Source organism: Neodothiora populina (assembly GCF_041146345.1).
Source record: "Neodothiora populina strain CPC 39397 chromosome Unknown canker_contig_5, whole genome shotgun sequence".
Taxonomy (NCBI): domain Eukaryota; kingdom Fungi; phylum Ascomycota; class Dothideomycetes; order Dothideales; family Dothioraceae; genus Neodothiora; species Neodothiora populina.
In genome coordinates, this window is record NW_027191405.1 from 1,090,620 (window position 1) to 1,118,364 (window position 27,745).

A 27,745-nucleotide genomic window follows, 5' to 3' on the forward strand; every position below is an offset into this window, starting at 1 on the left:
CATCTCTTCTATGTTTTCTGTTTTGAGTCTTGACTCTTGGTCGTCCCCTTTCTTTCTTCTCTTCTCTTTCGTTACCAGGAAAAGAGGAAATTTCTCCTGGCCCTTGCATGAGGCATGACACGTCGAATGCATGTCTTCTGTAAGAGCACCGAGCAAACGTATTTGTTTAGACAATGCTGTAATATGAATATCTCTATGTACGTATATGTATACAACCGATTTTTCACTCTCCAATACTTTGACTTGACAGAAGAACAGAAAGAGAAAGAGGACTCGATAGACAACCTGGAAATAACCCCGCGTGCGATTGACTGACTGACTGAACTCTCCGAACGCCTTGTTGTATGCAGAGGTTGGAAGATGGTTTGGCTTTTCCCGCTTTTTCCGGGAATGTTTCTTGAATGCAACGGGTCCAGGATCAAGCGAGGATGAAGATGATGGCGATGAAGGATAGAAGAAAAAAGAAACCCCTTCTCAAGGCTCGACGTTATACTTCATCTTGACGCCCATAGCGGCGAGCTCGACATCGAGGTACTTGAGAACACCGGGGACAGCGAGGACCGTGACGTCCGAACCGCCCTTCCATCTCTCGCCCTGGCCGTCCTCCCAGCAGTCGGACTTTGCGTCGCCGGCGACCGCTTTCTTGCTGCAGCGCTTGCACCTGACGGAGCCCGGTTTTCGGCGATCGTACATGTTGACCGTGGGCGTCACGGACAGGAACGAGCCGCAGGACTTGCAGATCCAGGCTTTGGTGTAGTCAGAGCAGTTCATCAGACGATCTTGAAGCAGGAATGCGGTGCCGTGGGCGAGTAGCGCGTCGCGCTCCATCTCGCCGACACGGATACCGCCTCCCTTGGCTCTACCCTTGATGGGTTGCAAGGTCTTTTGCACGACAGGTCCCGTCGTGCGCACTTGGAACTTGTCGTTTACCATGTGACGGAGACGTTGGTAGTAGACGACTCCGACGTAGATGTCGGCGCCGAGCTCTTGGCCAGTGATTCCAGAGTACATTGGTTCGTTGCCGTAGAAGTTGAAGCCGGCGCGCTTGAGCTGATGACCGAAGTAGTCGACTGCGGTCTCGCCCTCGGCGTCTCTGAATTTGAAGGGCGTACTGTCCTGCGCGATACCGTGCAGAGCGCCAGACTTGCCGGCGAGAGACTCGACGAACATGCCGATTGTCATACGCGAGGGGAAAGCGTGAGGGTTGATGATGACGTCGGGTTGCATGCCGCCTTCCGTGAATGGCATGTCGATTGCTGGCCACTTTTGCGAACAAACACCTTTTTGACCGTGACGAGACGAGAACTTGTCTCCGATGACGGGGGAACGGGGGATTCGTAGTCTGATGCTCAACATCTGACATGGCTCGTCGCCACCGGTCTCGGTTCCGATGAGTTTGATTTCCTCGACGTATGCTTCCTCGACGTCCTTGTACCTGTGCAGATGTGTGATGCCATCTCTGTTGACATACTCGCCAGTGATGGGATCCTTAGTGACGCTGTGCGATGCGGCAATGATGTCGCCCTCCTTGACCTTCATGCCGACGGCGATAAGACCGTCGTCATCGAGAGTCTGGCGCCATTGAGCCTTGACCAAACCGTCGGGAGCAAATCCCCATAGCTTAGTGACTTTAGTGCTGCGGCCACGGCGACCACCTGATTCTTCTGCCAAGTCAATCTTCTTGGTCTTGTAGACTGTTCCGTGGCCAAAGCCACGCTCGTGAGCAGACTTGTTGATAATCATAGCGTCGTCCATGTCGTAACCAGTATAAGAGATAACAGCAACGACAGCGTTGGTGCCATTAGGGAAGTTGTCGAGACCGTACTCGTTGTAAAGAGGCGGCCGCACGATAGGGGTCTGACCAGTTTGTAGGCGATATGATTTGTTGTCGGTGCGGTACTTGAGCGCGGTTCCAGGAGTACCCATAGTCTGCTTACCCATTTGACACTGGTACATGTTACGAGGAGATTGATTGAAGTCGGAGAACGGGGTCTGGTTCGCGACGATGGAAAGAATATTCGTGGGATCGTACTCGACGTGTGTCGACTCTCCGGAGACGATCTCCTGCTCGGTACAGGCAATAGACATGAAGGGCTGCTCGAAGGGTCCGACGAAATCCTCCTTGTCAAGGGGTAGGTACTTGACGGGTCTGAACATACGGGCGGACTGGGAGAACATGTAAATACCGGGATATTGACCACCGTGGGAGTTGGGAATGTAGCCGATCTCCAGTTCGTTGGGCACTTCGTGGCTGCCCTCGACCTTCCAGTAGCGAAGGGTATCTGCGATGGTCTTCGCTTGCTCGGGAGAGCAGAATCCAAGGATACGCCCGTTGAGCTGCACAACGACACTGTCGTCGAGAGAAGCAGCGGATGTAGGAGTTACACCAAGCTGAGAGATGAGAGCCGGGATGCCACTGACATCTGCACTGCTGGTGGCGATCTTACACTTGTGGGCTAAATGGTTGAGCAGACCGCAGGGACTACCGTCAGGGGTGTGTACCGGGCAGAGGAAGCCCCAACTCTCGGGAAGGAGCTTTCGAACAGTGGTTGTCTTGAGCTGAGCGAAGAAACTACCTCTGTGAACCATGCGGAAATGACTGATGAAGCGGTAAAAGTTGATCTTCTCAGCAACGACGGTGAAACCAGAAGTCTGTTGCAAGTCGAGACCTGAAGGACTGACGAGGTTTCCGGTAGACAGAAAGTAGTCGAGAGCCTGGGCCAAGTTCTCATTGGTCCTCCGCAAGATTTTGGCGCCAAAATCACGCTCAAACTCGGGACTCGTCATAGGGGCCCAGTTGTTGTTCCTCCCCCAGTCACGGAGCACGAGACCGATGGATCCCAGCCACTCCTCGATGCGCTCCTTGACGATCATGCCGTAGAGAGTTCCAGGCAGCAAGATTTCCTGATTCTGAACAGCATCAGGATTGTCGACGGCACACTCGCCCTCGACGAGTGAGTAAAGCTTGCGGGTCATGAACAAAAGCATGCGGAACTTGTCGGCATCGATGAGATCCTTGTTGTCGGAGGCAGCGAGATGAGGCAAGACAATCTTGGAAAGGAAGACGGCGCCAGCGTCCTCATCAGTCATGTCGTCGGACACGCCCAGCACGACTCTGAATTTGCTACCCAGATAAGCCCTGGTTTTTGATTTGCCGTGGAGGTTGTATGCCTTGTAAGTGCGAAGCAGAAGCTCAACACGATCTGTGACAAACTGCTTGCCCTCCAGTCCCTTGCTACCAGCGGGTCCGACCAAGCCCTCGAAGATCTCACGGTCGTTGGTCTCGACCAGAGCCTTGAAGATCATCATGACGGGAATGAGATACTCGTTCTTTCGCCACGAGAAACGGAAGGTGACGTTGCCATCGGTCAAGTAATGTAGCACGTTGGTCTGAGATGTCTGGTCCGGCCTGACGGAGCGGATCTGGATACCGTACTTGGTGTATGTGCTTCCTCTGTTCACAAAAGATGGACGGATGATGGCCATGGGGTAGTTGCGGCGGTTCACCACCAGCATTCGGACGAGTTTCTCGATACCGTTCACGATGAAATAACCACCGAGCTCCTCGGTCTCTTCGCGCTTGTCGACCAGCTCCTTAGGTGAAAGGCCTTCCAGATGGCAGCGACTCGAGCGTAACATGATGGGCATGGCGCCAAACTCTCGGAGACTCTCCTTCCATTCGCCCTCGTTGATTCGCCATTCGAATCTTCCTCTGAAGCGACCTCGGTAGGTGACGTGTCGTTCTCTGCACTCGACTGGCAGGATCTCTCTCTTCTTGTCGAGCTTATTTGAGGGGGGCAGGAGACTCTTCTCCATGAAGACTTCGCGCACACGGACCTGGAGTCTGTTGCGTCGTGCGCCGCCTTGGTTGGCCGTGTTCGGGTCCCCATCGAAGAAGGTCTTGGTGCCAATGTCGCGCAGAGCATGGTACAGCTGGCCGTTCTCGGCGAAGATAGCATTGAAGGACTCGATATGGGGAGCGATGGTGGCAGCGAGGGTAGGGTAGGCGGTCTTGTCCGAGGGAGGGTCACGGAAAAGACGCTGTCTCTTCACGGTGTCGAATTCTGTCGACCATTTGGAGTTGGCCGAAACGGCACTCTTGGATGACGGAGCCATGGCCTTGCAGTGTGTACTGCGCCTTTCGTTATATCAGGTCAATGGGCTGACCAGCATGGGCTGGTGGTAGTCAGGATAGACCAGAGACCGATGTGGCTCGGGACACTATAGTGAAGATGCAGAAGTGAAGCAAAGACGAAGATGAAGACTTGCAGTGAATGAAGCGACTATTGCTCCCGAGATGATGTGAAAGTGTCAAGCTTCATGCGTAGCAAGTGACGCCGATACTTGAAATTTCAAATGAAGCAATTGATAAAAACAGCACAGAATTTGGTACAGAGTTGATACAGAACTGGAAGTGTTTGAGCGTCTTTCGAGTCCGAAAATTCGGACATGGGCTTATCGATAAGCGGCAGCCATTACTTTCCCTCTCACAACTCCGACTCTCCCTCCATACGGACCCTCTTCTAGCGATACCTTGCTCTACAAGTACTTGGTACTACTGTACTACAGCAATGTGCAGCAGAAGCCTGGAGCCTGGAGCCTGGAGCTTGGAGCTTTTCCGATTCTTGGGGTCCTCATCCTGACCTCAGCATCTCCTACCCTACTCCACAGTACTCTGTAGTAAGCTGAACAACAGTACCCTAAGAACCAGACGCACAGAAGGACCTTCTACGGTATGTCTCCTTGATACTGCTGTATACCTGATCGTCCAAGTACGACTCGGTACTCCTCAGCACGGCAAGAACAACGCAGTACTGTGTCCCATACAGTAGATGATGTCTGCCCTGTGCAATAATAGCAAAACCACTGCTGCACTAGTACATTAAAGTACTAGTACGCGGGCAGGGCAAGGTTGCTTTACTGTACTGTACATACGGAGCACAGTGCAATACCCGCTGTGCAGTGCAGCAAGTGACCACGCGAGCCACGGTACAAGCACGGTACAAGTAGGCAAGGTCCCTTCCTGACGCCTTAGCCCCCCCCAGAGCTGCCAACCACATGTGGCAAGCGGCCGCTCGTTATGCAGGACCTCGGATGCTGAACCATCGTCAATACAATCAATATCGTCGCTTGTCTCTCTGTCTGTGTATAGTGTGAACTACCTGGCCAGCCATCACTCTAGATCTCCGTGCCTCATCACTGCTGCTGATCGCATTCTTACCGCATATTCATCGACTCTGCATCATACCGACCATCTCTTGTTAACGCTTGCGACTTTAGCGCTGCCTGCATCCAGTGCCATCTTGCCCGGTTCCTATCTTGTTGACACGCATTGCGCCTTTAATCGTGCATACAACTAGGCAACGAGCCTATCCGCGCCCGTCCCACTTTTGTCATTTCTTACATCAGTCACTCGATATTGGTACACAATCTCTGCCTTGCTCCATCCTAGCTGGACCACCTTGTCTTCATCTCACCCGACTGCCTCTGCCTCGTGTGACCGTCCTCTAGTCTCGCCTTTGCCACCACTTCGACACACGAAACACCAACGATAATGGCGGGCATATTCAGGCGTCTGTACGACTGGTTGCTGAGTCTCTTTTGGTGAGCCATCACCATGATCTTCCAGGTCCTTTTTCATCGCCTTGCTTATCCGCCTTCTTTTACTTAGGGCCACAGAGATGGATGTGACCATGATAGGTCTACAGAATGCCGGTAAAACTTCACTGCTCAGAGTGTTAGCTGTAAGTTTCGCACCTTGTCTCGACGTATATCTTGACCATCGCGCGCTAATCCATCGTGCAGGGCGGTGAATTCACCATAGAGTAAGCTTCGCCTACCTGTGTCCCTCGACTTTAAGCTAACATGCGTAAAAGCTCCATACCAACCGTTGGATTCAACATGAAACGTGTTACCAAAGGTCATGTGACTCTGAAATGGTAGGTGGAGCGCTTCCCCTGCCTATCGTGTAATGTCTTCTTCCTCCCTGTGTCTGCGCATGTTTTCAAGCCAAGAATGACCATGTGGCTATCCGAATGCTTGACTAACGCAGAAAAGCTGGGATCTGGGTGGTCAACCTAGATTCAGGTCCATGTGGGAACGATATTGCCGGGGCGTCAACGCCATTGTGTGAGTCTCCCCTGAGCCTGTCGACCTTCCGTTCTCTGACTAGCCTCTAGCTTCATCGTTGATTCGGCTGATAAAGATGCTTTGCCGGTTGCGCGTGAAGAGCTCCATGTCTTGCTCGAGAAACCAGCCCTGGAGGGTATACCGATCCTGATCCTTGGTAACAAGTCGGACTTGCCAGACCATCTGTCGGTTGACGAGCTCATTGATGCTCTCAATCTTAAAGCGATCACGCATCGCGAGGTCAGCTGCTACGGCATCAGTGCCAAAGAGGAGACGAATCTGGACGCAGTGTTGCAATGGCTGATTGCTCGCTCGACGAAGTAGAAGCGCTCTTGCATCGCGAATCCAGAGGCTATCTGTAGAGCCTGTAGGTCGTGGAAGCCTGCGAATCATGAGAAATGACCGCTTGACATGGTGCATCGGCAGCGACCTGACTTATATTCTCTTCTTTCTTGGTTGATGAGCATCTTTTAGACAACTTGGAGATACACGGGTCAAACAGTACCGGAGGTCAGCGATGGCTTTGCATGCGCCGGTGTCTATTTTGCGCGAAAGTTCATATATCAAATCAAATCTTGGCCTGGCAATGACTATTCGAGAAATGAAGGAAAACCAGACCTTCGTACGTTTTTGACTCTACACAAATTCACACGAGACAGCAGGACGTAACGTAAGAGTAATATTGGTTCATCGAATAGGGGGGATTGGGCTGCCCTTAATAGCTACTGGGCGTGTGGCTTATGTGCTGGCAGCATCATGCGTTGGCAATACGTTGTGAAACCTGCAGCCCTACTGCAATGGGCAAGATAGTCAAAGAAACCAGAACGTCCCTTATGGAGTCAACGCTGATAAGATAAACATATAAGCATATTACAGAGGGTGGCTAGTGGACCATCAGCTCGGTCATGATCATCATTTACAGTATGGTGTTGAATGGTAGGACAGAAATGTCAAGGAAAAGGTAGATAAGCGAGTACGTTAGAGGCCGGCTCCATCTCATGCTAAGGTACCTTAGGCTTCGATGTACTCCAGCGGCGCAGTCGAACCATGACTCAAGAACCTGAGACATGACCCACGCCCCCCAAGTGGCGGTGCGCTGAGCCATGAGCGCACACCCAAGCCCTCGATGGATTCGGTGAATCCTCCTCCTCCGCCATCAGGGCAATCCCACAAAACACATCTCCGCAGCTTTTTACATACAGTATTTGGATTTCAATATCCATGATCTCATCGCGCGAACAAATCGTGATGCACTGTCCAAGAATCAAGTACGTAGGTTTGCCTGGGCTGTGCAATGCAGATATGATCGACAAAGGGACAATTCTCAATCCGGTAACAGAAAAAAACAGAGGCACAGTAAGGTAGAAACACCACGGCACCAAGCTTGCCGCGCTGCCCAGATCTTGGAGTAACGTAAGGTACCTAAAAGGTTTGGAAATCGAAAGCCGTTTGTACCGCCTTGCGCATCGTCGTCACTGTGAGACTCCGCCACGTTGGTTGGCTTTCACATTCCTACAAGATTCTCTTTAACTTGACGTCCTCTCGCTCTTCGCTGTGACTTCATCATCTTGATACCATAACTCCATCGTCTTTGCCAAACAAAACAATGGCCCCCACACTGCTATCGAACACCTTACTACCCCGCTACATATACGGCTACAAGTGAGTTTCGCGCGATAATGGCTTTGCTTACAGTCTGCTGATCTTTCAACAGCAACTGCTATTATGGCAATTGTACTTCAAGCCGTTGGTCTTCTTGGGGCAGAGTAAGCGTCGCCATGAGAGCAGCAACGATATCGTTATACTGATGATCCTTCTAGTGGGTGCTTCTTGGCTGCCTGATTGCTGCTGCCATCATCCTCTTCTTCCTCTTCTCGTGAGTTTTATTTATCGCATGGTGTTAATTGCTTTGGCTCTTTAATGCTGATATCTTGCGATTAGCTGCCTCACTGCGAGGAGAAGACGCCGTCAGGGCTATGCGCCATACCGTGGCACAGGCTGGGCCCTAGCTGGTCATGGTCCTGCGCAGTACACGTCTCAGCCGCATTACGGAAATGGAGCTCAGCCGATGCAGCAACAGCGTCCTTACTACAACAACAGTAACAACCCACCTCCACCACCTGCCTACACCCCGCCTGCCAATCAATCTTACTATGGCAACAATCCCAACATCGAATTGCAGCAGCCCGAGACTGCATACTCCGGCCAATATGCGCCACCCAAGGACCCTCCCCCTCACGTTGTGAGGTAGATCTGCCGAGTCTGATCGGAAGAACTTATCAATTTCTTTTTCTTTTCTTGTATCAGTGCGCATTGCAGGAGCCTTTATGAGGGACAGGCTTTGTGTTGAAAGGGCGTCTTACGGCCTCGAGGTTACGATTGCACGTTCTTTCACTTCTTACTTTAATGCTATTATTAATGCTACTATGATCATCAATCTCCAGTGTAATTGACAATATTTGTCAAAACAGCTTTGTCTCATCTGAGAACAGCAGTTGCAGTCCTCTGTATATGCTGCCAGACATGTCGCAAGATGTAAAATAGTGGTAAATAACGTCGTCGCTTCCGATTTTCGAGTGTCGGAGCCTGCTGCGCCGCGAACACAGTGGATTGTTGGATCATGGTATGGACTACGTCACTATCCGGGGAGCTGTGATATACCTCGGTCCAGCAAGCAAGATTGTCTCGCAAGCTCAGCAGACGAATTGATGGACATCCCATGACTACAGGTTCTAGTTGTTCGTCCAAATTGTAAGAACTCTCGAAGATAGAGTCATATGATTACTTCCTGTACTTTACATAGTTGACTGCTGCAATGGTTGAAAGAGAAAGACCTTAAAAACTTAACGTACTGCTGCTGTTGGACCTCGGCAGCGTCCAGAGCGATATAATGAATTGGACCCCTTCTCAGGACTTCGACTATCGAAACGTGCTTTAATTTTTCTTTCTCTCGCAACAGATCACACAGTTAGTCGTGCACTAGTGACACCACTAAAATTTCCTTTCGCTGCCCCCAGTTTTTTCTACTTTCGAAAGGGTTCGATTATTAAGCCGGCGTACGCACATGTCTCGTGGCAGAGAGCAATGAGGCGTCAATGGACATGTATCGTCGGATATCGAAGACTTGGGGAGCTCAGCTTTGGGCACGCGAGATAGTATTGGCGATGGAAGCGAATGTGTTTATAAACGTCTTTATGTCCACCATTATTACAAGTTCCTGTTGATTAATACTTCTTGATCTTCACTTTACTCTATTACTGTGATTGCCATACATCTATACTCATACTCTGTATACCGTGTTTTAACTTTCACACACTACTACCACATAACTGAATCATCATGAGCCCCTCAACCATGCAAGCTATCAGAATGACCGCGCCTACAAAGGCCGAGGTCCAGACTGTTCCTCTTCCCAAACTTCGTGACGACTATGTCCTTGTCAAGGTCGAGGCTGTGGCCTTGAACCCCACTGGTCAGTAATTGCCCATTGTCCCTATCTGTAATTACAAAAGGGAGACAAACCCCAGATCATTGACTCGAGTTACTGACGGCAACGACGTAGACTGGAAGCACATCAAGTGGCTCTCCAAGCCCGGCAACACCATCGGTTGCGACTACGCCGGCACCGTCGTCGAGGTCGGCTCCAAGGTGACCAAGGCCTGGAAGAAGGGCGACCGCATCGCGGGATTCACCCACGGTGGCAACGAGGTCGAGAACGAGGATGGCTGCTTCGCAGAGTACTGCGTGGCCAAGGGCGACCTCCAGATGAAGATCCCCGACAACCTGTCTTTCACCGAGGCCGCCACTCTCGGTGTCGGTGTCACCACCGTCGGCCAGGCTCTCTGCCAGAGTCTCGGTCTTCCTCTCCCTACCGAGCCCACTAAGGAGCAGACCCCTCTGCTCATCTACGGTGGTTCCACTGCCACCGGTGTCCTCGCTATCCAATATGCCAAGCTGTGAGTAGTCATGACTGGAAACCAGAGACAGTGAAACAATGACAAGATATGCTGACTTGACCCCCCACAGCGCCGGCCTAAAGGTCATCGTGACATGCTCGCCCCACAACTTCGACTTCGTCAAGTCCCTGGGCGCCGACGCAGCATTCGACTACAAGTCGCCCGACTGCGCCAAGCAGATCAGAGAGTACACGAACGACAGCCTGACGCATGTCTTCGACACCATCTCCGAGGGCGACTCACCCAAGATCAGCGCCGAGGCCATCTCGTCCAAGGGCGGCGTCATCTCTTACCTCTTGCCCGCCAAGTCCCCCCGTGAAGACGTCGAGGACAAGCAGACGCTCGGCTACACCGTCGTCGGCGAGTACTTCAAGTTCGGACCCATGGAGTTCCAGCCCATCCCCGAGAACTTCGAGTTCGGCAAGATGTGGTGGGCGCTCAGCGAGAAGCTCTTCGCTGAGGGCAAGGTCAAGGTCCACAAGACCGAGGTCCGCGAGGGTGGTATCCCTGCCATTTTCGGTGGTCTCAAGGATCTCGAGGACGGCAAGGTCTCGGGAAAGAAGCTCGTCTACACCATCTAAATGTAGATCGCAAGAAAGGCATGAGCAGTCGAAACCGATTAACGAATGTTAGGAATAAAAAAAAAGATATGCGCAATGCTACTGAGATTACTTTTTGAGAGAAATGAGCATAGCATTATAAATATAGATTCAGTAATAACGACAGATTTTTTTTCCAAAACAAAACCCCTACGCCGCATCACGAGATCATATATCATGTCACATCATTCCATTCCTTCCAAGAAATGTGAACCTTTTCGTGGCATCGTCTTTCAATTTGTCTGCTTTATTCGTACGGACTGATGAGTGAATTGTACAAAGTGTTTAAGGGAACTTTGCGTCAGTCAGCACCAGATCGACGGTTCAAGCATGAGGTTTTAGGAGCAGCGACGGATCACTTACATTTGTTGGTCATGGCTGGCATCGTCAGGGCTCTCCCGGCCCACTGACCTTGATCTGTGGCGTCGGTGCCGGTGGGCTGCCATTGGCGTTCTGTCGAGCACGTCGCCATTTCAACACGGGTACTCTTTGATCACCCTTTCGAGAAGCGAGTACCAGTCAGCGTTTGATTCCTTAAATCAATTTTGGAGATTTCCGTCATTGTTCCAACGCAAGATTTGACAAGATGTACATACCTTGATCTCAGTGGGTGCTTCACTACCCAGCACAAGTAGGTCATCGTCTTCCTCAAATTTCCATGTCCGTATTTGTACGTCTTTCAGCCAGCCAGGAAGATTGCAGACCTGGAAAGTATGTCTGAGCACTTCTTCCCTCCCAGGTCCCTCGTCGCTGATGTAGTACGGTCCGGCGTAACAGAAACTCCTCTTGCCCGCTTCTGCCCACTGCGCTTCTTCTCCTTCGCCCCTTTTGAACGGTGCTTGACCAGGTATCATCATGTGTGCGCTCATGTAACCGTCCGGTGTATACATGATGATGCCGGTGACAGCCTTCGTCATGGGATATGTGGGCCGCAGAATCTTACATGATGGAGTAGGATACGCGACATAAGACTCGAGAAGCCAGGTGCCTATTAGACGCTCTCGTAAAGTCGGTCGCGGTGACGGACTTGAGCGGGTGGACAACGTGTACAAGTCACCATTCAGATCAACTTTTGGCTCCGTGATAGTGATGCTTAGGTCATCATTTACGAACAGGCTGTCATGTCGTCGGATGCAGTCCACCTCGGGGGTGGTTCTCGGCGTTGCAGGGGCGTATGTGCTCTTTGTCTGTGAGCTATAGCTAAGACGTCGTTCATGAACATCTGCCATGGCAGATGAGGTAGGAATAGGAGACGGCAAACGGGCCTTTGATGGTCGGGATTCTACCGCCTCGATCCCTCTGGACCTCGACCCGGATCTTGATCTTGATCTGCGATAAGGCAGAACTCTCGGAACCTGCAGATACCGTGTCTTCGTGGTACAAATTACTTCGCTAGGCATGAGGACGACTTGAGCTGCTCAACTTGATGAAACTACGAATGCGCAATATATCAAAATCGAGGTTGGTGAATATGGGATTCTCGTGCTGCTTCCTTCACGATGAAAAGGCCATAGCACGGGATAACAAGAGACTGCATGTGACAGTGAGGAGACATGACTGTAGCGACGAGAACTTACTAGCATTACGGCTACTCATGTTCCGGGACTGGTCGTGTGGACATCAAAGTAGTGATCGAGAATGAGCCAAATTTCGGAGAATGCGGAGTGTCCGAGAAGCATTGACGGGCGTGCATACAATTCTTGACCAAGGTCACCCATAAAATCGCTGGTTTATTCGAGGGCCGGGTCCATTGACCAGGTATATGGCAGCTTGGACATATCGATCCATGTCGAATATTGCCTATCGCGGAACGATGATGAGCACATCGTCTAAATCATATTACATCATATTCACGTGGCCCGATAGAAGGATGTCAGAAGCGTCGACAATCACGAGTAATCACCTACATAAAAGTGGAGGATCAGACACGATACATTGCCTTTCCGCATGCTGGGATGATCGAAATTTTGCAGGACAGCCTTGTCATGCGCCTTGCCGCCCTACACTGTGTCTAAGTAAGGTAAGGTAGGCAGTCATGTGGGGGTGAGATGTGAGGGATGGATGATAGACAGCTCGCGGGCAAACAATCACCCGAGATCGTAGGCCAAGACCTAGGGGCTACGGTCCGCCAACCCGAACACTATCTGGTGTTTTTGATCTTGGGGTAAATAAATAGTACGCTCTTGGCAGCCTACCTCATTGTAAGTACACCTTACCCTACTCTGGAAGGATCCCATGACTCTAACTCCCTTCCAAGACGTTGTGGCTATAGAGCTAACGTCGGCAGATCTTGCTTGTGGATTGAACATGTCGGGGACAACCGGATGATTGCAGTAATTCCGCTGTCGTAACAGCAATTGTAGATGAGGGGCATCAAGCCACGATTTGGAGCTCTACCTGGTCAGTACCGTGCCTCTGGCCAGAACACTGCGTTCTTCCTCTATCATCAACGCGTAGGTCCTCAATAGCTGTGAACTTAGTATGAGTGGGTAAGTACAAACTATTATTTTTACATGTCGAGGCTTTCCATCGCGAAGAGGACTAGAGAGAACCACTGGTTTCAGGCACCACTTAGCTTGACTTGGCCTGAGAGTTGTAAGCCTCAATTTCAAGACCATCGCTGTCTAAGCCCCTCCCTGCATATCCGCGTGTCCGTCGTCCATAGGGAAGTCGGGACGAATCACCCAACCCCCTCCAACAGCTCCGCGTGTCCGTTACCACCATTGATACTTGTCAATCTTTCAAACGGTATGGATTCCTGTCCTGTGGGCCCTTCTGGCCGGTCTATCAACAATACCCCGCGCTCCTCAGCTCTTCAGGCGGGGTTGGAGAAGCTGCAAAAGTCAGAGATAAATGTCTGCATGTCCTGCCTACCAGTCGAGTTAGTCCTCCATATTACACAGCTCGATTAGACATCAGCAGTACAGTACAATCAAGACAATACCCAACCCGAAGCACCTACAAGTCACAATGGCATCAGAGATCCCCGAGAAGCAATGGGCGCAGGTCATTGAGAAGACTGGCGGACCAGTTGAGTACAAGCAAATCCCTGTACGGAAGCCTGGTCCAGACGAGGTCCTCGTCAACATCAAATTCTCTGGTGTCTGCCACACCGATCTACATGCCGTTAATGGTGATTGGCCCCTACCTACCAAGCTCCCACTCGTCGGTGGACACGAGGGTGCTGGTATCGTCGTAGCGAAGGGAGACCTCGTTAATGACATCGAGATTGGTGACCACGCTGGTGTCAAGGTAAGCCCTTCCTGGTGTTGACGGCTACGAAAATATACTGACATATATCGTCCACAGTGGATCAACGGTTCATGTCTTGGCTGTGATTTCTGTCAACAATCTGACGAGCCTCTTTGCGCAAAGGCATTATTGTCTGGATATACGGTCGATGGCACGTTCCAGCAATACTGCATCGCTAAGGCAGCCCATGTTGCTCGTCTGCACAAAGACATTCCACTCGACGCCGTGGCCCCTGTCCTCTGCGCTGGCATCACAGTCTACAAGGGTCTCAAAGAGTCCGGTGCAAAGCCTGGTATGTTTAAGGACTGATGTTGAATCCCGTAAAACACTTACTAATGCCTCACAGGTCAGACAGTGGCGATCGTGGGTGCCGGTGGTGGTTTGGGCTCTCTTGCACAACAGTACGCCAAGGCCATGGGACTTCACACAATTGCCATTGACAGTGGTGAGGAGAAGAGGAAGATGTGCCTGGAGCAACTAGGATCGAACGCCTTTGTAGACTTTGCCACAAGCAAGGATGTCGTCAAGGACGTCCAGGCAGCAACCGAGGATGGCCTTGGTCCCCACGCAGTCATCTTGGTGGCTGTCAACGAGAAGCCTTTCCAGCAGGCCGCAGAAGTAAGTAAAGAATATCTGTTATTGCCAAAAACATTCTGACATTGAACTCTGTAGTACGTCCGTCCCCGTGGTACCGTTGTTTGCATCGGTCTACCAGCCAATGCTTACCTCAAGGCACCGGTGTTCGAGTCTGTCATCAAGATGATCACCATCAAGGGATCGTATGTGGGCAACCGCAAGGACTCTGCCGAAGCTCTCGACTTCTTCAGAAGAGGTCTCATCAAGTCTCCATTCAAGGTTATCGGACTTTCCGAGCTACAGAAGGTGTACGACTTGATGCACAAGAACCAAATTGCTGGACGCTACGTTCTCGACATGGAAAAATAAGCTTTCTATATCAAGCAAACGATGTTTTGGAAGGGCGTTCGTTGCACAGTGATTGGACCGAACTGTGTTTCGGATAATTTTGGTGACCCTATCTTCTCACGGATTAGCTATGACAATGAATATGACGTTACTTGACAGCCAACCAGACATGGGTTTCTCCATTGCCTGTGTTAATTCACTGTGGGCATCCCTTGCAAAGATGCTATCCCGTTCCCATGAACTGTAAGAACTTCTATCCTAGACACGACATGTAAACATAAAGTTCCACCAAGTATTGTAGGTTGTGCAGTAGTCCTATTAGTCTTTTTGGCGGGGTAATTAAGCACAAGTACCTTTCGCTGGCCACCCTGGACCCTCGATCGCACTAGACAAAGTAAAGCGGTGTACCGTGATTAGCCGTATTGGTGCCCTCACTTCGCCTTACCTTACCTTGCCATACTGCAATACCTCAACTCACCATCGTTCACGCACTCGGTCATATTCGTCACACATCTGAAGGACGAGAAGATTCCTGTACCTTAGGCAAGGTAAGTGCACATGTACGATGTATGATGTATATCACTCAAGGGACCGCACGCAAGTATGATGGGTCATACAGAGAACAAGCCAATCCCTCGCTCCACTTTTTTGTCTTATACCCGCCAGCAATCCTCAGGACCCCTCCGTCCGCCCCGCTCCTGACTCCTATAGAGCGTGAAGGTGTGAAGGAGGAGTAAAGTTACCTCATCCCTCATTCGGCGCTCTGCAGTGCGGCGGAACGATCTCTAGGTAGGTAGGTCTCGTGGAAATGTACCTGTATAAGTACTTTACCTACTGTACCTCTGACGAAACAGAACAAGGTTCACGACTCGGTCTCTCTCTTTCGCTCGGAGCACAGTGTTGCGGACAGAGGCCAATTTCTCCACTCAACTGGGGGATTTTCATGCCTTGCTCGGACGGGTGTCTGGCGGGATCGGTGACGATTCATGTGAGGGGGTGCTTGCGTTTGCGTTTTTGTGTTTCGTTTGCGTTGTCGTGGTGGTGCGATCAGGTGAGGCGGGGCAGGGGTGTAGCTTGAGGTAGATTGAGGTGAGCTCTATGCGTATGTGCGCGTCACTTGTGTTACCGCTCAAGGTGTTCTGGAGGGAATGAGACGGGACGGGGTGGGATGGGTCACCCACGTGTGTAGCTTATTGCGAACTTAGTGCTTGAACACATATAAATACTGGACTTGTTCTTCTGCTTTGCCGTTTCTTTTTGATCTTCCTATCCATCTGAGTATCTGAAAAGTATCACTCCAACAATCTCAACAACCACAAGTAAACTTTCCCCATTCCTGGGCCACTCAGCTAGCTCGCTACCTAGCTAGCCAGCTAGGTGCAATTGGCATGGGCTGTCCAGAACGTATACTGACATCTTCGTGCATGGAAATAGGCCATCAACCTCCACGGTACGGGTTCACTCCCATGCTATGGACGGACATGAATGAATACAACATCAGTTTTCGCGTCGGATGAGCTGGGGGAGTTGTGAGGATGGGAGGAAAGAGTCCTCGTCCCTGTCCCTCCCTTCCTCACCAGCCCTCCCAGATTCAATCCTGCATAGATTTGATCGAGATCAGGTATACAAATGCAACAACAATCAAAAATCAGCAACGTGGGTTTCTGATGCATGTGCCGGTGTTCGACGTCTTTTCCTCTACTCTTAAAGAAGAAGTGGAAAAGCGTCGTTCTGAGATTATACGGCTTGAACTTGATCTCTGGATAATACCAGCGAAAGGATTCATGCTCTGTCCAAAGCTCACCTCTGAAAACCCCCAGGGAGAAAAAAAGGGTAAAGCTGACATTCGCAGGTCTTGAACTCACGATAAAAACAACATGTCTCCTCCAGCAATGATGTTCCAGGAGCCCGTCTCCCCCACCATCTCCAAGGCAGCAAATCTACCTCACGTCACCGCCGTCCCCGTCAAGGGCCAGACCAGCACTCGTACTATTGAGGAGATTGCGGGCAAATGGGAGAGCTTCAGCTTCGAGCCCATCCGTGAGAGCCAGGTCTCTCGTGCCATGACTCGTCGCTACTTTGCCGATCTCGACAAGTACGCCGAGTCGGACATTGTCATTATCGGTGCTGGCAGCTGTGGTCTTTCCGCCGCTTACTGCCTCGCCAAGGCTCGTCCTGAACTCAAGATTGCCATTATCGAGGCCGGTGTTGCTCCGGGTGGTGGAGGTGTGTATACCTTAAACGAGCAACAAACATGACGAACAGTATGCTGATATACAATGCGATTAGCCTGGCTCGGTGGCCAGCTCTTCTCTGCCATGGTCATGCGCAAGCCTGCAGACGCTTTCTTGCGTGAGATTGGCGTGCCATACGAAGACGACGGCGATCACTTCGTCGTGGTCAAGCACGCCGCGCTCTTCACCAGCACACTCCTCAGCAAGGTCCTGCAATTCCCCAACGTCAAGCTGTTCAACGCGACCACGGTCGAGGACCTGATCACCCGCCCAGACGGCAACGGAGGCATCAAGATCGCCGGCGTCGTGACCAACTGGACTCTGGTCAGCATGCACCACGACGACCAGAGCTGCATGGACCCCAACACCATCAATGCGCCAGTCATCATCTCGACCACCGGCCACGACGGGCCCTTCGGTGCCTTCTGCGCCAAGCGTCTCGTCAGCATGGGCGCTCTGCAGTCTCTGGGAGGCATGCGCGGGCTCGACATGAACCTCGCCGAGGACGCCATCGTCAAGGGCTCTCGCGAGGTCGTGCCAGGTCTGGTCTTTGGCGGCATGGAGCTGTCCGAGATCGACGGCGCCAATCGCATGGGCCCTACTTTTGGCGCCATGGCGCTCTCGGGAGTCAAGTGCGCCGAGGTGGCGTCTGACATTTTCGAGCAGAGGAAGAAGGACTGCGGGCCTGAGTCTTTCTAGACATGCCTGCAAGCAAGCAACCGGGCATGTATGCTGTGCTCTGTGGAAGAAGAGCCTACGATGATGCTTTACGGATCTCGACGTGTGTGAAGGCAGTGATGCTTTTGCACGGAGGATGATGGACGATGTTTTGTCTCTTCGTCCGCTACATTCATTATGATCAGATTAGCTGAGAGAAGTCGAGAATTTCCCATGATAAGCAAATTTTTTTTGTCGTTGAGGTGAAGCGTTTTTGTAATATCTTATATTCGTGAAGCTGGATGATGGTGAGAGGCAGGAACGTGGTAACAGTATTGCGCTGCAGCAAAAAAAACAGGTCCCTATTTCTTCGCCTTACTCGCCTCCTCCATAGCGCGCATAGCCGCGCGCTGACTCCTACTCCCGCCCAACTTGGGGCCCCTAGACGGCTCATTCTTGCCTCCAGCAGGCGGCGCAGCAGCGTGTTTCCGCTGCTGCCTGGCCTCTCTCTGCGCGACGAACTCCTCCTGAAAGCGCGTGGCCACGAGCAAGTCAGCTTCGACGTTATGCCCTGCTTCGACGACGCCCGTGGCGTTGCTCTGCGGCCCGACGGAGGGTTTCGAGTGGCGCGACGACGCGCGGTCTTCGTAGATGTTTTCCAGCGGTGCTTCGCGCAGGATTTGCTCGACCATCAGGTCGCGGGTCTTGTCGAACTCGGAGGGTTGGTTGCGTTCCTTGCGCGTGCGGAAGGGTTTGCCGTCGCGGCCGAGGCGCGGGGCTTTGGGCCGCGGTTGGATGTGAGATGAAGAAGCCGTGAGCGGCGCTTGACTTTGATTTGAACATGTCGCTGTTGCTGTTGCGAGAGATGGTGTCGAGGCGGCTGCGCTGTTGGCTTCTTCGTCACGGAGGGCGTTGTTCGGGTCCATGCCACTGGCGCGATGAGCAGTGGTGTTGGCAGCAGAGCCGCTCTGGTTGCCAGCACGAAGCTCAGCTAACTTTGAGTCTATAAATGCCATCCTTACGCCGTCAGTCACCCGTGTCGTTTTGCTGGGAAAAAATGATAGAGACAAGAAATGGGGAAAGAGACATACATGTGCTTGTCGTCGAGTTTGACCACTTGCCCCGTCGGCGCAACGAAGCGACTGCTCGCCTGTTCGGTCAGTGATGTGCCGGGGTTTGTTATCGTTGTTGTCGCCGTCGTCAGAGCCTGCGAATCTCCATCGTCTTGATGGGCTTCTTTTAATCTAGTCGAGGCGGCACTGGTGAATGCTAGTCCTGCGCCTCTCTTGTTGCCGGGTCGGCGCTGCAGAACCGAGGGCCTCTTTCGCAAGCCATCTTCTTCGCCATCATGCTCTGCAGCGGATGGAGAGAGTCTCTCGGCGGCGGCTACTGCTTCGAGACATGTCGCATCGAGCGGTGTCGGTCTCGGAGATGCACTTTCGTTGTCGTCGTCGTCGTCGGAGGTGGTCTGCTTGAGGCGCGCGATCCGGCGCCGCTTCGAAGGGCGGAACAGTGGTTCCTCTGACATTTGGTTTATCCAACACAAGTCTGTGTGAGCAAGGCGGAATGCGCGCACATGGAAAAGAGGCAGGCTGATGTTGTTATAGACGATAGATAACACAAGTAAAGGATCAATGAGGAGTGAATGACATGTGAAAGCTGCTGCTGCTCGTAGGGCTGAGCTGGACTGACTCGTTTCTGCTCTGCTTCACGTCACATGCTGACTCGCCGTGGATCATCCCACCTTGATGTTTCTATGTGAAGACAGTCTGCGGTACACGCTTCTCCTCGTCAGTGATATTGTGATGACAGAGGAAGCGACCATACGAAATGTAGTGCGAATACACAATGACCATATTTCAGGAAAGTCATTGGCATCAATCACCGTCTGCTTCACGCCAATTGTGTCTGTTGCGGAAAATGTCCACCTAGTTCTTCGCAGTTAAGCATGGAATTAATTAATAATCAACCACTACTCTACTGCCGAGGCACAATGGCTCCATCTTTGTGGTCTACTAGACAGCAACTCCCCTGTAATCACCTCCTCGACCCTCTCCTCTCCTTTTCCATATGAACATTCGTGACAATCGCTCATCCAATCGCCCAAGACTTCAGTGCCCCGAAAGACAAAAAGTGAACAGGGTCGCCCTCGAGATCTGATCCACCAAAACCCACCCTCGAGCAACCAAGCCCACAAAGACGCAGAAAACAGAAGAGCAAAAACCCACCCACCGTGGCGTTCCGACAAACCCTCTCAAGAATGACGACCTACCGCATCGAGATCGTAAGCGACGTCGTCTGCCCCTGGTGCTACGTGGGCAAAAACCGCCTCGACGCCGCCATCGCCTCCCACAAGACGCGATTCCCCCAGGACACATTCAGCACGACCTGGGCGCCCTTCTACCTGAACCCCGACGCGCCCAAGCAATCCGTCGACAAGCAAGCCATGTACGAGAGCAAGTTCGGCGTCCAGCGCACCCGCATGATGCAGATCCGTCTGGCGCAGATCGGCAAGTCCGTGGGCATTGAGTTTGGGTTCGGCGGCAAGACGGGAAATACGAGGGATGCGCACAGGTTGATCCAGCTGGCGAAGACCAAGGGCGAGGAGACGCAGACGAGGGTCGTCGAGAGGCTTTTCAATGCTTATTTTGAGAAGAACCAAGATATCACTGATCATGCGGTTTTGAGCCGCGCTGCTGTCGAGGGGGGTATTGGTGCGGAAGAGGTCGAGGAGTGGTTGGGTAGCGACAAGGGTGGGCCAGAGGTTGATAGGGAGGTCGCGCAGGCCAAGAGGAAGTTCATCTCTGGGGTGCCGAACTTCACCATTAATGATGTGTTTGAGGTGCAGGTATGTTGTTCTGCGTTGAAACATTCGAATGTGAACAATCACTGACTGCTACTGAACAGGGCGCCGAGGAGCCGTCGGCATTCTTGGACATTTTCCGACAGATCAAACAAAAGTCCGAGGACACTTCTACTGTCTCGTCAGGCAATACTTGTTAATCCAAGGTAAACCAAGTCAACGGGCTATGTTGGAGTGGACACCGAGTTATGATACGCCGTATGATGCATCTTCCCCTAGTATTCATGTGTGTATATATATAAAACCTCACAGCTAAGAAAGCGAATGATTATATCATATCTTGTCCTCCAAGTCGAGCCTGAAGCTCTCGTCTTTACTCTGAGATAAATCTCTGATTGACAAAATCTGTTTCTCGACACTGCTTTTGCTTCTTCGCCATGCTTGATTCGCCTTTTCTCTTCTTTTCTTTTGGTCGTCCAGCCATGCAAAAATCCACCCGTGTCCGCGTTGACGCCCACCCACTGCCTCTGGAATCAAGAATGTCGGGAGCTTCTTTGGTGAGAGTGTAGATTTCACAGATATGTAGTCTTGGACGCAAGACACCACAGGACATGTTCTCATCAGGCATGTAGCAACAAAAAGCCGTGTGCGCCCCCCTGTCTATGCAAGATTGACATACGAAAGAAAAACCCTCGACAGACCCTCATTTTGTACCAATGGGGCCGAGTGTGGGCTCACTCTTGCCGGGCATTATGCCATACACAGGATTCCGGGTGTTCTTGGCATGCATGGGAGGATCGACGTCTTCTTCCTCCATGGAGAACAGGCCTTGCTCCTCCTCAATTGTCTCGCGCCCAAGGCTGCTGCTGCTCATGCCACGCTCTGCCAGGCTGTTGCGTGCGGGATTGGATGTCATGGACATGGGTCTTGAAGAAACGCCGAGTGACCTGTTCTGGTCGTTGATCTGGGTGCGCTGGAGCTCCTGTGTGAGCATGGACATGGACGCTTGTCTCGGGGGGCTGCCGATGGCGTGTGGGCTCACATCACCAGTGGAAGAGACATTGGCCAACGACGAGGAGCGAAGAGCCGAGGGTCGCAAAGGGGACCCAACATGACCGAAGGCAGAGGCACCGTTGCTGTCCGAGTCTGCCTTTGAGAGCGAGCGCGAGGTGAAGAGCGCATTGTAACGGGACGGACTGGCCGAGTGTGGGCTGAGGCTTCCCACTTTGCTGTCCTGCGGAGTGTTGCCGTTCGATATAGCGCGTCGCCCGGCGGAAAGGAAAGACGGGTTCGTATCATCATCACCAATGTTGCGCGAGAAGCGACGGAGCTTTTCCTGGGGTAGAAGCTCATGCAGACTCGAGGGTAGTAGATCCTCGCCGATGCCATCATCGTCACTCTCATCCAGGTCCGAGCTCGAATGATCGGGCTGGAAAAGAGAGGGACGCGTTCCGAGAGAGGCCGACATCATTCCCATGCGCGGTCGCGCAGCAAGTCTCTCGGAATGCAGTCGCTCCGAGTGCAGTGGTCGCTTGGAGAAGCTCAGCGGCTCATCGAAGCTCGGCGGTGACGAGCCCATGCCGTGCAGAACGCCGTCCAGATTGGCGGGATCACCAAAAGTGGAGCCCTGCAGACCGCGGAACTTCAAGTTGCTGGCGAAAGGCTTATTGGGCAGTGAAGAAGGGGGCGATTCGATTCCGAAGCGATGGGGAAGCGAAGCAGCGAATGGACCATGCCGTGCCGCGAGAGAGATGCCTTGGCTGTCGAAGGAGCTGGGCAGAGGAGCGTCAAGGACACTGAGACCCCTGTTGGTCGGAGATGCAGGCAAGCGAGAATCGTGCGGAGGCGAGCTGAAAGTGACGGAAGGGTCTGCAGAGCCCTGTGGGCCGTCGTGGCTAGAGAGAGCAAGCGTGGGGTGCTGGTGGTAACGGGGATCCAGAGGATCATCGGCGGTCGAGGTCTGGTAGGAAAGGTCTTGCTGGGCGGCGGACAGATCGTGTGCCTGCATTGACAACAGCGAGGGCGGGCCGGGAGGTAGAGCGTGGGGGATGTGTGAGCGTCTGGCGTAAGCAAAGGTCTGGCCTCGAGGTGGACGGTTGATCACTCTGCCGTCTGGAAGGATGTGGGCGAGGGCGCAGCCTTGACCGAATTTGCAGCTTCCCTGTGGGACTCATCAGTCGCATGTCTCAGAGATAAGCCAGAACGACACTAGTGTACCTTTGCAAAGTATTTACAGGGAGCGTTCTGGGTCATGGGGTCGAGGTCGTGTGAGAATTGACAGGCAGCGCCGGCTTGACAGGTGCCGTAGGGGTAGAACTTGCAAGGAACGTGGGATGTGTCTGGATGGAGCAGTCAGGTTACTTGTTCTGGGAGAAGACAACGCGGTCAGTGAGTGCTCACTCTTGGCCTTGGGAGGACTCCGCGGTCCAGTGAAGGCGGCTCCCATGTTGTTGTATTCTCGCTGCTGCTGCATTGTATTGAACGGAGCACTGGCGGTGCGGTTGTGAGGAGCGGCAGGTACGGGCATTCCATTTGCATTCAATCCTCCTCTTGAGGCGCCATTGACGCCGCTCGCACTGCCATTACTGCTGCCGCCATTCATGTCGGGAAAGGGTGCGGATGCGTCATGGGTCGGCGATAGCGGAGACAGAGGGTTGCTCATGACTTGGGAGCCAGTGAGCGCAGCAGAGCAGTGATGCACTACTATTACTACTACTTCTGACGGTTGGGTGTTTTGTCGTGTTGACTAGTGGCAAGCTATACAAATCTCAAGGTGTGTAGTAGAGCAAGCACAGAAAGATGTGAAGAGTGGTTGCGTAAGGGGGTCAGGTGGTGGACCTTGGGCTGGCGGAAGATGAAGGGTCGCGCTACGGCAATGACGGTGCTGGGCAGCGGTTGGCTGTACTGCTGCTGTACTGGGTGTGTCTACCTTACTCGAGCCACTCGGAGGAATATGAACAAGGTAGTGTCGCAAATGCTAGTGGAGTAGTATCGTCGGATGATGGTTATCGACGGCTTGGCGGTCATGGACGGTTGAACAGGAATGATTAAACGAGAAATGTCTGGATATCAGTCGAGGTCAAGATGGGAAGGGACTCGACCTCGCCCCAGACGCTACAGGTACAGGATCTCGACGACAATCCAGGCATCTCATCACAGCTACGGAGACAGTACAGCAACATCAATGGGCGCCGAGGAAAATACGCTTTTGTCCGTGCCTCGAGCATCTCCACATTCATCATTCGCGGTCAAGCGCCAGTAGAACGGCGTATCGAACCGCCAGTCGAAAACCGCTCACAAGACGTGGACCCCCTCGAGCCCCTCGAGCTTGAACTATCAAGGCAAAGCGGCAGACCTGCAGAGCTACCATACCCGTCTGTCTGCGCCTCACCACGTCGCATAGCTAAAGTACCTTACTGCTGCAAGACACAGACCAGACACAGACAAGACATGATCTCGGCTTGCAGTCCAAGTACCTTGCCTGCCGTACCCCACATGAAAGGTATGGCATCATATTGTACGATTAATTATTGTACGAGGACAAGCCCACCTCATTCGTTGGAACACTTGTACAAGTCCCCTAAACGGCAAAGGCATCCTGATGCGCAAGGTAGAAGAAGGGCTACATTGCCCTTGGATGATCCACCTAGAGTCTCCCCGATTGACCATTCCCGAACACGACCTGAACTTGTTGCTCGTGGTGTACAATACGGGCTCCCGAGGGCCCCCTCGTTCGTCTACCTTATCTCTGCCTCTAGCCTTATCTCAAGGCACCTTACTCGCGCATGCAGCATGCACTGGGGCACAATAATGTGTCTCTGTGCGCCAACGCCCTGGAAGCCTGGCTTGCCATCAACCTACTTCTGCATCTCTCACCCCGTATCTCATGTCCGCTGTCCTCGGCGTCTACGCGTACAGCCAATATCGCCTCGCTCACCCTATCTGATTTGCCTGTCTCTCATCACTGCCTCCACTCGAAATCCCCACCCTTGTGCAGCAAACGCGAAGCCGAGCCACCGTAGCTGTAGCCGTAGCCGTCTCATAGCCACGCCGGCCACAATGCAAATGCAGCTATCCTTTGACCCCGGATCGCACAGGCATGAGAGTGACAGCCAAGCACCCGAGGCAGGTGACCGTGTACGCACTTGATTACTGATGCCTTTCGAGCATCGAGACCCAGTCTCTTTTCCATTCTCCATCAGACGGCAGGTCTGCCATTATAGTCCCTGTGTTATGTCTTCAAGTCGAGAGCGCATTCATATGTACTGTATGTAATGGCACTGACATAACCATGGGCCCGTTGGTGATATGTATAACAGGAAGATGGACCGTCCATCATGATCAGTAGGTATTCCTTGTACCAATCTTGCAGCCTTTCCATATGTCCATAGTCGAATGCGATGCATGGCTTTGCACAGGACTCCTTCGATGAACAGCTTGTCTTGTTCTCCAACATCTCGTTCGCACTCCTTGGCGTTTGAAGGATAGGGAGATGAAGTGCGACATGACAGCAAACGCGAAGTCTGAAGGTGATGGTTTGACCCGATCTCATGGGTCGTGACTTCCCCCGTGACTTTCACCTTTGCAACCTCCAGGTGCCTCTCCTCTCCTTCGAAACTCTTCTGAATTCTGTCACTCTTTTGGTTTCCTCAATCCCTTCATCACCCTGCAAAAGACCTCATAATACACATCATTCGCTCGGGGAGACATCATGCAATTCAGACAGTTCTTCGCTAGTGCTGCACTTTGCCTTGTGCTTGCAGCATCCCTAGTGAATGGCCAGAGGTTTGTTCTTCTATATCTCCTCAACAGCATCCACCGCCCCCTTTTGACATGATGAGGAGTGTCGAAAGGGCTGCAAGTAGTTCAGATGTACATTGGCTGATCTTGACCATCTGCAGCAATTCTACTGGCTGCTCTATGATGACCAAGACCGCAACCACGACCGTCACAGCACCAAAGTTCAATTCGACCTTCCCCAGATCCCCATTGAACTCTATAAGTGATGTCTCGGCTTCGGACCCTATCATAAGCGCCGCATCAATTGATAGCAATGCTTCGAACATTGCCTCATCTGTATCACCATTTTCCACCAGCACTTCACTTGCAACCGTAACCAGCTATTCCACTCTTACCAATCGTATCACTGTGTACGCACAGACGACTTCCGTAGCTCTGGATCCTGCCGATCCAACCTCTTCTAACACTCACGCTTACTACTATGCCCTTTCCAACGGCACTACAACATGGATTGACGGTCGCGCTCCACCTTCAAATCACCGCACCTATGTAACCAGTACTGTACAGGTTACCATATACCCCACTGCGGCTGCTCCAGAAAGAACAGTGACAGTCTCCCAAGTCTCTACAGCGGCTCGCGCAACCATCACGGTCGGCGTTACGAGCGGGGCATATGTGAATCCTACCAGTACATCCGTCGTCACTTCAACCTTCACAACACAGATTGTTTCCGTCAGCACTTTGTACATGACGCAGAGTCCGCCTGTTCCAGGTGTCGAAGGGGCTTCGAGTCCGAATGTCACTTTCGGCATCGTGTCGGCAGCAGCAACATCGTTGGCCGGCATCTCTACCGTAACCGGTCGACCTGTCACAACAACAATCAGTCTTGCATTTGCACATCCACCCACGAGCGCCAGCGATCAAAGCTCCTCAAGGCTTGACCCAGCTGATCCACCACTTGGCCTTACAGTCACAGCACAGTCAGATGTTGCCAATTTCATCTTCGGCTCGGCATCACGATCCGTGACCGACGGGGTCGATACAACTGGTGCAGGATATGGTGTCTTACCAGCTACCGGCGTGGCTGTTGACCCCCTTCTTGCCAGCCAGCAATCCCAATCTTACAGCGGCACACTGCCTGGCCCTTTGCCAAACACTACTGGCCATGTGTCGGTACCAACTATACTTGGAAACTCGACCGCCTCCACTTCGACTAGTGTTTCGCGGGTGGCTAACAGTCCTGTCACGACCAGCGTTGTGAACATTACTCAGACAGGATATGAGATGCCTTCGCCGAATGCAACCTCGAGCCTGACCAAGAATACCAGCGAAGGTTCTACAGCAAATGCTGGTCCGGCTTTCGGAGCTTCATACACAACATCTCCTCTGTCACTGTTTACTCGAAGCAACGGTGATGTAGGCTCGGTGTCGGCACATACAGCAGCCTCGAGCACCATCGTGGCTGCCACCTCGTTGATCCCTTCTCTGTCAACAAACGCCAACGTTTCGACGGCTGTATCACGTGGATCGACCGACCACACTCGAGAAGCCAACTCAACAAGCTACTCCAAATTCGCTTCCTTTAGCGGTGCATCGGGTCCATCGTTGACATTCAGAAATGCCTCAACCCTGACGACAGTACCTAGCACCACGGGTAGCTCTAGCGTCATGCCGACACCGTCAGTGTGTGGCGAGCACGGTGATTTTGTGCTGACAGTAAGCTACTCCAAATTGCGTATCAAGATGGTCGTGGCTAACCATGTCTGCAGTGGGATGACGAGCCAACTTTCTCGCCGATGGAGCCAATTACTGATCCCAACGATGCGCCGCCAGTCTTCAATCCGTATCACCATCTGTACTTTGCCAATGGCTACGTGTATATCCCTCCACCAAGCGATCCCTTTCCTCCTGTGTCAGAACCACGTCTTGTCATGTTCCTGACGAACGAGACCGGGCCAAGCGACAACCCTGGAGCAGGAGGTGAGCACGTAGGGGAGATAGGGGCCGGCGATCGTGCATCACAGTCGGCGTTCTGGTTCAATGCGTACAGCGCCTACCTGGGCTGTGACAATGCGGGCCCGGAGGACTGCACGGTGCAGGTATCTGGTTACGTGTTTCAGGGAAGTGGCAAGGAAGTCATGGCGTATCAGCAGAACTTCACACTTCCAGGTTGTCCGGGCTTCGACAACTGCAGGCTGAAACATGTCTTCTTTCCAAAGTCGATGGTGGGTCTGAGCGGACTTCAGTTTCAAGCGTCTGTCAACGGGGAGCACCGGGTGTTCTTCATGGATAACCTGTCTCTGGGCTGGTACAACAACACGTGCGCTGCAGGCTTGATGAGGACTCGATCCAAATAGGGAATCGCTCTAAGGCGAGACTACGTGGATGGCGTTGCAACAATCAATCAGGCTCGACCTGGAAGATTGAGCACGACGTTGCCATGGAACTTTG

At 52.4% G+C, this 27,745-nt stretch overlaps 11 protein-coding genes across 12 annotated transcripts; 7 read left to right on the plus strand and 4 right to left on the minus strand.

Moving 5' to 3' along the window:
- Positions 1-474: 474 nt before the first annotated feature.
- On the minus strand, positions 475-4,116 carry AAFC00_005353 (uncharacterized protein; the record flags this gene model as incomplete). Its single annotated transcript, XM_069345128.1, has 1 exon — positions 475-4,116. One exon carries the CDS (start codon positions 4,114-4,116, stop codon positions 475-477), a length of 3,642 nt encoding a protein of 1,213 aa, XP_069202954.1.
- A 1,438-nt stretch (positions 4,117-5,554) lies between these two features.
- On the plus strand, positions 5,555-6,453 carry AAFC00_005354 (uncharacterized protein; the record flags this gene model as incomplete). Of its 2 annotated transcripts, none has more annotated exons than XM_069345130.1 (6): positions 5,555-5,604; positions 5,672-5,744; positions 5,806-5,825; positions 5,877-5,939; positions 6,058-6,129; positions 6,180-6,453. In XM_069345130.1, 6 exons carry the CDS (start codon positions 5,555-5,557, stop codon positions 6,451-6,453), a joined length of 552 nt encoding a protein of 183 aa, XP_069202956.1. The 2 variants fall into 2 exon arrangements, with proteins under 2 accessions (XP_069202956.1, XP_069202955.1); XM_069345129.1 differs by having other exon boundaries at positions 5,877-5,925; positions 6,053-6,129.
- A 1,282-nt stretch (positions 6,454-7,735) lies between these two features.
- Positions 7,736-8,380, plus strand: AAFC00_005355 (uncharacterized protein; the record flags this gene model as incomplete). The annotated part of the gene is made up of 4 exons (XM_069345131.1): positions 7,736-7,791; positions 7,844-7,895; positions 7,950-8,005; positions 8,071-8,380. The coding sequence occupies 4 exons, from the start codon at positions 7,736-7,738 to the stop codon at positions 8,378-8,380; spliced, it is 474 nt and encodes a 157-aa protein (XP_069202957.1).
- A 1,088-nt stretch (positions 8,381-9,468) lies between these two features.
- On the plus strand, positions 9,469-10,666 carry AAFC00_005356 (uncharacterized protein; the record flags this gene model as incomplete). The annotated part of the gene is made up of 3 exons (XM_069345132.1): positions 9,469-9,601; positions 9,692-10,085; positions 10,156-10,666. 3 exons carry the CDS (start codon positions 9,469-9,471, stop codon positions 10,664-10,666), a joined length of 1,038 nt encoding a protein of 345 aa, XP_069202958.1.
- A 405-nt stretch (positions 10,667-11,071) lies between these two features.
- Positions 11,072-11,913, minus strand: AAFC00_005357 (uncharacterized protein; the record flags this gene model as incomplete). The annotated part of the gene is made up of 2 exons (XM_069348239.1): positions 11,072-11,182; positions 11,281-11,913. 2 exons carry the CDS (start codon positions 11,911-11,913, stop codon positions 11,072-11,074), a joined length of 744 nt encoding a protein of 247 aa, XP_069202959.1.
- A 1,741-nt stretch (positions 11,914-13,654) lies between these two features.
- AAFC00_005358 (uncharacterized protein) lies at positions 13,655-14,881 on the plus strand (the record flags this gene model as incomplete). Its single annotated transcript, XM_069345133.1, has 4 exons — positions 13,655-13,936; positions 13,994-14,228; positions 14,283-14,554; positions 14,609-14,881. 4 exons carry the CDS (start codon positions 13,655-13,657, stop codon positions 14,879-14,881), a joined length of 1,062 nt encoding a protein of 353 aa, XP_069202960.1.
- Positions 14,882-16,737: 1,856 nt separating this feature from the next.
- AAFC00_005359 (uncharacterized protein) lies at positions 16,738-17,793 on the plus strand (the record flags this gene model as incomplete). The annotated part of the gene is made up of 2 exons (XM_069345134.1): positions 16,738-17,086; positions 17,150-17,793. The coding sequence occupies 2 exons, from the start codon at positions 16,738-16,740 to the stop codon at positions 17,791-17,793; spliced, it is 993 nt and encodes a 330-aa protein (XP_069202961.1).
- A 320-nt stretch (positions 17,794-18,113) lies between these two features.
- AAFC00_005360 (uncharacterized protein) lies at positions 18,114-19,279 on the minus strand (the record flags this gene model as incomplete). The annotated part of the gene is made up of 2 exons (XM_069345135.1): positions 18,114-18,768; positions 18,843-19,279. 2 exons carry the CDS (start codon positions 19,277-19,279, stop codon positions 18,114-18,116), a joined length of 1,092 nt encoding a protein of 363 aa, XP_069202962.1.
- Positions 19,280-20,011: 732 nt separating this feature from the next.
- Positions 20,012-20,754, plus strand: AAFC00_005361 (uncharacterized protein; the record flags this gene model as incomplete). The annotated part of the gene is made up of 2 exons (XM_069345136.1): positions 20,012-20,599; positions 20,659-20,754. 2 exons carry the CDS (start codon positions 20,012-20,014, stop codon positions 20,752-20,754), a joined length of 684 nt encoding a protein of 227 aa, XP_069202963.1.
- A 503-nt stretch (positions 20,755-21,257) lies between these two features.
- AAFC00_005362 (uncharacterized protein) lies at positions 21,258-23,216 on the minus strand (the record flags this gene model as incomplete). Its single annotated transcript, XM_069345137.1, has 3 exons — positions 21,258-22,715; positions 22,772-22,893; positions 22,955-23,216. 3 exons carry the CDS (start codon positions 23,214-23,216, stop codon positions 21,258-21,260), a joined length of 1,842 nt encoding a protein of 613 aa, XP_069202964.1.
- Positions 23,217-25,474: 2,258 nt separating this feature from the next.
- On the plus strand, positions 25,475-27,651 carry AAFC00_005363 (uncharacterized protein; the record flags this gene model as incomplete). The annotated part of the gene is made up of 2 exons (XM_069347799.1): positions 25,475-27,010; positions 27,064-27,651. 2 exons carry the CDS (start codon positions 25,475-25,477, stop codon positions 27,649-27,651), a joined length of 2,124 nt encoding a protein of 707 aa, XP_069202965.1.
- Between the last annotated feature and the right edge of the window lie 94 nt (positions 27,652-27,745).